The 9,350-nt window shown below is 36.7% G+C and overlaps 1 protein-coding gene across 4 annotated transcripts in view; it reads right to left on the bottom strand.

Moving 5' to 3' along the window:
• The window catches only part of OGDHL (oxoglutarate dehydrogenase-like), a 47,128-nt gene that overhangs the window by 34,853 nt on the left and 2,925 nt on the right, over window positions 1-9,350 (bottom strand). For 2 of the 4 annotated variants that reach the window (XM_009893042.1, XM_009893043.1), the window contains exons 2-3: window positions 4,801-4,980; window positions 1,186-1,288 (exon numbers count right to left, since the gene is read on the bottom strand). In XM_009893042.1, coding sequence (XP_009891344.1) covers window positions 1,186-1,288; window positions 4,801-4,980 — 283 coding nt within the window. The remainder of the gene's footprint in view (window positions 1-1,185; window positions 1,289-4,800; window positions 4,981-9,350) is intronic. The other 2 variants (XM_009893044.1, XM_009893047.1) reach the window with 2 other exon arrangements.

Genomic DNA, 9,350 nt, shown 5'->3' with positions numbered 1-9,350 from the left:
TATGAGGGCTTCAGGATGATGCCTTCTGACCAGTCACAACACTCTGTACTAAACTATCTGTTGAGTTTAAAGAAAATTGTATTGACGTGCTAGCCATCACCCATACTCCAAACAAATTACGTTTCCTCAGTAAATGTCTAATGTATTTTCTAGGAGGTACTTTCCTTTAATTAAAGCTGACAAACTTCAAAGAGAACCCCTGATTTGTCTAAGCACCTCTGTATTTACAGTCTTGAGGACTCCACTGCCTTTATATGATCAAGGGTCAGAACTGCTTCTTTTCCTACCACCAGAAATAGAAAACACTGCAGCAAAGAGGCAGCAGATGTACTTACAATAAAATTAAGCAGAACGTGTTTTATCTACTACTTGCACTATGTTTTATGTCTGGTCCAAAAAGCTTCCCTACATATCAAAGAAAAAATGATTCAGTGTCTTTATCAAGTAGAAAACCACCTTTTAAACACACCAGATTGATTTTTCTCTAATCTTCAATCTATCAGATGTTTTTTTTGTTCAAGCAGAGAGGAGCAAAGAAATTAATCAGTGCAATTTCTCAAAGACGTGCCCTCTTAGCAACCAGAAAAACCTTTGCAAAAGCAAACCCTAGTGTACTACACTCTTCCAGCAGTAAACTAAAATGATCACCATTGGATGACATACAAGAGTCAAGAATTCTCCACTTTGAAGTTATCAGAAGAAAACAGGGAAACAGACTTCTTCAAGTTATACAGAAGGAACATGTATCAGAGGCTAGAATCCAAATTTGGTATGAAATTCACCCTAAATTCCTCTATCCTCTTTTCAGATGTCCCCAGTCAAAACAACGATCAAGCAGAACAGTATAAAAGCAATTTAGATTACCAGAATCTTGGCCTAATGTATTGATTAGTATTAATATCCAGTGTGGTTCAAAACCATAAGATTTGGGGGGTTTATAAAGCGTTTATAATCATCGTTCATCAGAAGGTGAATTCACAGGACCATCACCTGTAATCTCAGCGTGGAAATCTCATTGTCCTGAAATTTGAGCTTCCTTACCGATGTTCAAAGAAACTATTTTATGATATCAGCAAGCAGAAAAGTTAGAAGCTTCCCTGAAATGTCTTATTAAATCACCTCAGCCCAATGAAGACAAAAGAAACAAATGACCATTGCAAATAACAAGGCATACAGCGTACGCACCAAGTTTATCGATTGTAGTTATTAAGTCAGATGGAACAAACGAATCCAAGTCTGCATCCAGAATTCCCAGGGGATCCAGCTGAGCCACATGATGGCCGCGGATCTGAAAAAGGAGGAAAGTGAGAGAAAAATTAAATCACACTAACAAAAGTCAGACATAGGACTCTCCATAGCATATATATTTGCCATAACGTCAAACAAGCAACCACCACTAATGTCGTGAGAGGGTCATATTTCCCACGTTTTCCCATAAGAACAGGAAATAAGCATTATGTCTCTGGATACGTACACCACCTCTGTTAAAAACTGCTGTACACACATTAGAGCATAACCTTTATTTTGTCTGACATACACTTTAAACTGGAATTACACTGAAGTATAAGTAAAGAAAACTACTAAATCTCTGGGTAAAATTAAGAAACTATGACTAGTCTATAGATCCCATCATTTGCTAATTCAGTCATTTTGTATTTTTGCCTGAATCCTCTTTCCTCACCTGCAGAATACTAAAATACAGCATTGCTGACCTAAAAGACAGATTGGTGCTGAAGTTTATATCAGAAGTGAAGGGATCACTCTTTATGAGCTCGGCTCCACATCAAATAGCATTTATTTTCATTCATAAAATTTCAGGAATTTCATCTATGATAAAATTGACATTCAAGACACCAAAAAACAGAAATTCAATGGGGAACTTAGGCAGCTTTCAGTTATCAATGTGACTGCTGTTAATGCATGCCACAAGTTGCTATAAACTAGTGCTTTATATTAACATATAACATTGCTACAGAAGAAATAACTAATTGATTCAACAGAGCCCCAAATAAAAAACTTCTTTTTTTTAATACAATGTCTCTTGTGCGTGATTCTCACATACCAAAATAGCTCATCAAATGCTTTTTATAGATGAATACATGAGTATTTTCACCTTAATATTTTTCTTTCTAAGGACAAATTGACATCACATGGATAGAATTTCATTCACACTACTAGTATCCTAACTGTCTCAGAAAAAAAAAAATATTAATAAACTGCAATATTGAATTGCATCACACAGTAATAGAGTGCGATTAAAGTGTGGGTCATCAAGAAGTGACTTGTATAAACACTATTCAAATGTTCTGTATTTGCAGGAGAGTTCATAACAAAATGCTTTCTACTCATAACCAGACAGAAATACGGCACCTTTTTTAGAACCGCCAGCCCTTTAAATTCAGCCTGGACTCTGAGATTCTTTGCATCTCATGAATCACCAGTAATAAAACTCTGACAGGCCAAATGATGCCCACGGCAACATCTGTGCCACCTCATTGTTTATAGCGGCACAAAGTCTATCTGACTGGAACTAAGCAAACAATTTTGTCTCAAGCATCATCAACAGGAAAGAATTCACCTCCCTAAACTACATCTGCTCTGCAGTATTAGTAGGAAGAGGATTAGCAAGAACACCAAAACCCAGAAGAGCAAATCAGTAAAGCACTGTGCCATTGCACTCCAGGAGCAGTTTGGTTTGTAACTAAAATACAGTATTTTCCTCGATATCAAGTTATTTTTTTTAAAACTTCCACTTCTTTCACTGGATACAGAAAATAGTCACAACTGCAAAAATCAGAGATCAACCTCATGAAAATACCTGCATGGAAAATTTTCATCAATTGCCATAGATGATAGTTTTGACTAAATACAAGTACAGACTACCTGAAACTAGACTTTAAAACCATATTTTCTAGACACAGTTGCAAAAGAAAAAAAAAACCCAAAACACTACATTATAAAAAAAAAGACTCAACAAATTAATTTATCTAGACTCATTTTTGTTAAGTACATGTATTTCACTGGAAATCCTTCTTTCAGTGCGTCCGGTGCTCTGCATTAGACAAAGCAATAGATAAGTGCCTTTTCAGAAGACCAGCTCAACAGACCACAAAGCAGTTTACCACAAGAACCATAAAATACTGACAGGTTTGAGAAATGAAAATTCTGTATCCTTCTCCATTTCATTTCATTATCAGGCAAAGGAAGGTCACAAATTGATCGTATCCCTTCAACACTGAATTTAGAGGGTATTAAATACCTTTTAAAAACAGACAGTTGCCTTAGGTAATCCTCTTTCATTGTTTGTCGCAGACACATGGGTGCCTGCCATTTATACAGATCTTTCTGTTCCATCACTTGAGTCGCACAGCACACGCTTTCAAATACAGGAAACAAAATGGCAAGCCCTGAACTATTTTCAAGTAAATGGTGTCAAAGCAGCCTAACAGTCTACAATTTTCTCTAATTCTTCAACAAATTTTTACTGCAACTGAAAGAGAATGGGCTGAAGTGGTTGTTTTCTACATAGCTATTTATAAGCAAATTTCATATATTCTTTATATTCACAAACCCTTCTACCCTTTTACAAGACCTCTCCAACTGCTACATTAACATGCTTCATATCTGAATCAATGGTGACAATGCCACATATACAGAAAACAAAGGTTTTAAAAATAGTTCATCTTCTATTCCTCTGATGACAGCAAATGAGTTAAAATTCTTAGTGCAGGGCAGAGGAGATCTACTCAAGTCAAACTGTAGCAACTCCTTAGGAAGTTACGCACTTATAAAAAAACCCACTAAACATGTAGATCTGTGTTGAACAAAATGTTCCTTTTTCTGTTTGTTTGTTTCACACTGGTTTTAATACTTTTATTGAAATTAAGATATTAAACACAATTCTAAATAAAAACATTTAAACTTGTCTTACATTTAGAAAACATCTAAGCAAACCCACTGTGCTATTTCCAAAATCTTCCTTCTTTTAGAGGGGAAAAAAGGAAATTGGACTTAATTTCTTAATTTAATGAAAGGGTTAAAAAAAGCTGAGTCTGAAACAAAGTCAACTTTGGTAACAGTTCTCTAAAAGAAATTACTCAAAGCTGACTCAAACTCAGTACCACCAGCCTCCCAAAATTCAACTTCTGGTTAATTCATTATTTCTTCTCTGACAAGCACATTTCCTCCTTTCCTAAAGAAAGTTAGTAACGTTTAGTAATACAAACTTTTCCAGAGGTGAAGACAAACTGGGATCATGGAAAAGTGATCAGGAGATCTATTAGTACTGGTATATCCAGGAAAACTCCCTTCATATGAAGCAAACTATTTCAGAATACTTAGTTTTCCAATTTGGGCAAGTAACTCATTAACTCAGAGACACGCATACAGACAAAAATCTTAATACAGCCAAGTGAGCCAAAAGAATAGCAAAGGCTAAGCTCCGATATGTTGGGCTTCAGCTCCTGGTAAATAGGCAAAAAACTATGATAGATTCATGTTCCCTTTCCCAAATGACTATCTCCATAAAGAGCTCCCAGGATAAGTCAGATGACCAGCACTGGGGCTGTGAGTAAGCTGAATCCTGAGTTTGCTAAACCAGAGGAGCACCCCAGTCTGAATCCAGAACCAGTGTTCAGACATTATGCAGGAAAGAAGACTGTCTAGTTCAAGACATTCCGGATCAGAAGCAAGATAATAGGCAAGAGTTAAGACCAGAAGACAAAACAAGAACATAAAAAGGAATAAAAAGGTTGTTTGCAAAGGAGAGGCCCTCCCCCAGCTACACCGAAGTACACTTACTTGGTATGCTCTTATCAAAGACTGCACAGCAAGGTGATCTTCAACAAGCTTTTCAGCTTTACCTGGTGTCTGGGCCAGGCCATGGCTCTGAAGAAATGACGCCTTTCTTTCCAACTGATCCGGTAGATGGGGATCATACGCGTGGCCAGCATTAGCATTTCGGAAAAACAAATCCCAGGACTGGACAGAGAAGGAAAGAAGAAAGAAAATGTACTACCTGAAACAAGTCTCAACCAGAAGCAGCTCCTTCAGGCTGCAAATGGTACCTCACTACATTACAGTATTAAATACCACTAACAGCCAGCAAAAAGAGAGCACTGATATGTCTGCATTTCCGTAGCAGCAACTGTGTGTTTCATTTACAGAGAGCCCTTTTTACCTCGTTTCTTACACTGAGCTTGTTCAGTGGAAAACTCTCCGGCACATGCAAGTGCAAAGCATCTTCACACATTATTCATTCACACAGCTCTTTTTAACTTTGATGTTTATTCAGGCAAACGCTGGTAAAGAGGTATCAAGGGTATAAAACTGAAAACCTTAATAAATGAAATTAATCCATTCCTTTAATGATACTTAAAGAATTTACGATACTTCAAGACACTCACTGAATGTGCTACATCAGAATCAGTCCTTAAGGGTCTTTCTTGAACAAACTGTTTAAAAGCAATTACAGCTTTTCAAGTGAGGCTTTTGATCTAAGATCCTTCCCTCATGAACTTACATTACCTTACTATGAAAGAAATTATGAACCTGGTTTCAGGTGCAAGTCCTAACTTTAGAAGAGTACATATTTCAGAAACTGAACCACAACAAACAAAAGATCCTTTTATTTCCATCTGCACTTTTACACAAGCCACTTCCTCCACATATGCCCAAACCTGTTTTTCCTGAACTGATTCCACTCCGATTAGGTGGTTGCTGTCCCAGGTTAGAATGGTATTAGATGCCAACAGACAGCAGCAGAAAGGGATAAAACATCTGAGATGCTTATACCCAACAAAGAAGAAAGCTTGCACTAGCAGGGGACTAATCAATGTTACTTACCCTGTCTGTGAGCTTGGAACTAACGCATTTCAAGGAACGAGTGCCAGAAGAGACAAAATGTAGCCCAAAGATTTGATTTTTAAAAGATCATTATTTAATATAGACATTACAGAATATACAAAAGAATCAAAATAATGTAATACCAACGCTACACTACAGAAAAATATAAAATTCTGGTTTCTTTAACAAAAAGTCTTCATATTGAAATTTCTACAAGCTTTAAGGTGTTCAGAAACACTATGAGAGGGGCAGCATACAAGAGTTAAACATCACCCAACCTTCCAAGTTCAAGTTATGGAAATGGGAGGACTCAGTGAACCTGTAGGCGGGAACCTCATCATTAGCCTGAAGCCTCTGCCCAAGAAACACTGCTTTAACGCACCTCACTTCTTTACTAATGAAAAACTGCATTGATACAAATATGATAAAACTTACCTAATTTATCAACGTGCTCTTACACAGACTTGATCTGAACATAGCCTAACTTTCATACGCCATGACAAATTAAGGCAGACAGATCATTCTACGATTCTATCATGCTTGGTGGTCAGTTCCAGACACAGTGATGAAGAATTCATTCCTCCTCCCTTCTCTCATTTACGCTCATTTCTAATATTCTTCTTAGCTTGATACATTTCTAGCAGCACTTAGATTAGAAGTCTGAATTTTAACAATATCGTATACATTGGTCTACAAAAGTCTATTGCTGTAACTGCATCTCCTCTGGTATTCTCTCTATACACCTTCTTACTCCGTATTGGTATTCCATACCTAAATGGCACCTAGTCTGACAGTTTGCAGATCCCAGACAGTGAAAAACAGATACAATCCCTTTGTGTTACAACTAAGGCTACTTAGACCAGAGGAATTATTTTGGCAATACACAGTTTACTTTCATTAAATTAGGAAATTCCAAACACACGTTTGGATCCATGACAAATCTGTTATTTGGTACCCAAAGTTTTAATAAAGAATACGCTTTTCTTATGTTAAGGTTCCTTCCTCACTTTTTTCAACGCCATGATACACGTACAATGGTGATCGTAATATAATTATTCCTTTGTTGAGTCAAAGGCTTTACATTTAGATGTAAAAGTCATCACAGCACAGTCCAACAAACAACTGAATATGTTTTTAGATGAGTGCTCTGCTGAGACACTTGCTAACAAAATCCAAATAGGCTTGCCCAACAAGCTACCTGTTTAAGGAGAATGCACATAGGAACCTTTCTTCATGCAAACTCACAAATACAAAGAAATACCTGCAAAATGTTTACATCTGAAGATGCAGCCAGCTGGGACAGAAGGAACCCACACTATTTTTTCCTATCACATTTTTGAACTTATTGATTGGTTGGGCAGGCTTGACATTTAATCAGAGGGGAGGGAAAATACATCATTTGGCTACAGAAAATTAGTTTTTTCTAGATATACATCCATCAAAGCCTTTACAAATTTCTGTAGTGTCTTTCAAGATTGATACCAGATTATAGTCTTCAAGTTCTGTGTATCAATGTCAGTCTCTGACAACAGCATTTGCCATGTGACTGAACAGACAAAAGACCAGCTTGGTCTCACAGCAAACCTGCAGGTTCCCAACTAAATTAGTGAAGTTCTTTAAGAAAATGGTAGACTTATAACAAAAAAAAAAAATACATCTGTAAAAAATAAATTACTATAGTGATACATGATACATTCCTCTTTTTTTTTTTCCTGTCAGCAAATGTGTGTTGTAGTTAGCCATAATTTTCTCAAGTAATATAATACAATTCAAGTGATTCAGTGGCAATATTCTACTCTCATTTAATAAACAGTGTTGCATTTAGAAAAACAAGTAACATATTGGTTATCTTGATGGTCTGGGTTTTTTTCTGGTGACATTACAATATTTATCAACTGCAGAGAGGACAGTAAAACCTTAGAAGACGCACACTGAGCATCACTAGATCATTTAAAAAAAGGAAAAGGAAAAAGATGAAGTCAAAACAAAACAAAAACTCCACATTTTCCCCAAGTACCTAAAACAAGGAAGTGATTACACAATCACAGTAGAGCGGCTGCATACAGGATAACATGGCAGGCATTATGTACTCAATATCCAACCATGCAGTTTTGTAATTAATCTTTTGATAGTAATAACTGAGCCTTGTCAAGCTTCTCCCTTATGATCTATGGCCCTGACACCATGCTTCAAGGAGAAATAATGACGCCTTTTTCAGAGCTCACGTCATTTTATTCTGATTGTTGTTTTGGCTACTCTAAGTATAGGAAATTCAAAAGACAAGGAAAAGCAGGAAATCATCAGGAATGGATTTGCACTAAGAATAAGAGCTCCTATGGATATAAACGCATATTCCTTGACATATAACCATGGTATACATTAAAAAAAAAATAAATAGAGATTCTTAGAAAAAACGCTAGCAACACTGAATACGCTTATTGGAATGTGACAGCCATATTTCAAACAGTTTTAAATAAGCAAACATGGGAAGACGTGTCCAATCAAACCTTCTGAGATGGAAATAATTTGAGGAGCCTTGATTAATTGGAGTTTCTAGGTAAAAGTGAACAGAGTACGATTTTTAATGCCCAGGCAAAATAAAGCTCTTTCACCTCATCAACTAGAAGGAGGCACATCCCCTCTGATAAGAAGGAGATATCCAAGAAGAAGAAACTTAAGGAAAAACAGGAAATAAAGAGGAAAAAAGAGGAAAGAGCACAAATGGGCTCTCTAAACCGTGCTGGACATACTGGATAAAACAATGAAATATGAGTGGCCTGCAGAGAGTGTCAAATGATTAACAATACCATAACCAAGGCCACATAAGCCCTTGGTGTCTCTTGACATTCTTTTCCAAAACTTCCACCACTTTCTCTTGCGGAATGACAAATTCACAACTTGCCTACAATCATACAACTACAGCATGAATTTTTCTGTGTTTTCAATAAAACAGGGTGAGTTCAACTCTCAACATTTTTAACCTGTTTTATTAAAGCCCAAATTGAACAATTTCTGTCAGCAAAAATCTTGGGTAGGTATTTACAGCTTTCAGCTGATGAAATGAGATGTTTTTCAAGAAAACAAAAATTATTTTTGTCGATGAAACAAAGTAAAATTAATCAGCATCATTCTCCTCCCCCTCTTTTTTCTAGGCTGTGAAAAACCTAATTATTTAGGCATGAACAGCTGTAAAGTAACCCATGATGTCCATCAATCATATTCTTTTAAGCCTCATAAAGCAGGCACACAGTGAATTTACTTCAGTTCATTACTGTTGTAAGTATATTACACATAGCTAACCTGGAAAAGAACTCACACATTTTTTTAAACGCATCTTGAATTACCTAGGATCCATTCCCACTCCACCAGTACATCTACATCCCTCCGTCAGTTCACTTCTGCTAATTTGTTGGTCACTGTTCAATGTACAAACTGTATCACCTCACCAGGATCGATCACCCAACTGTGCCTGAACTGCCAGACAAATAGGATTGTCTTTCAGCAGG

This window comes from Charadrius vociferus, unplaced genomic scaffold, assembly GCF_000708025.1.
Source record: "Charadrius vociferus isolate BGI_N301 unplaced genomic scaffold, ASM70802v2 scaffold429, whole genome shotgun sequence".
Taxonomy (NCBI): domain Eukaryota; kingdom Metazoa; phylum Chordata; class Aves; order Charadriiformes; family Charadriidae; genus Charadrius; species Charadrius vociferus.
Note: the sequence above shows the minus strand (reverse complement) of the source record. Positions and strands in the feature narration are given on the sequence as shown.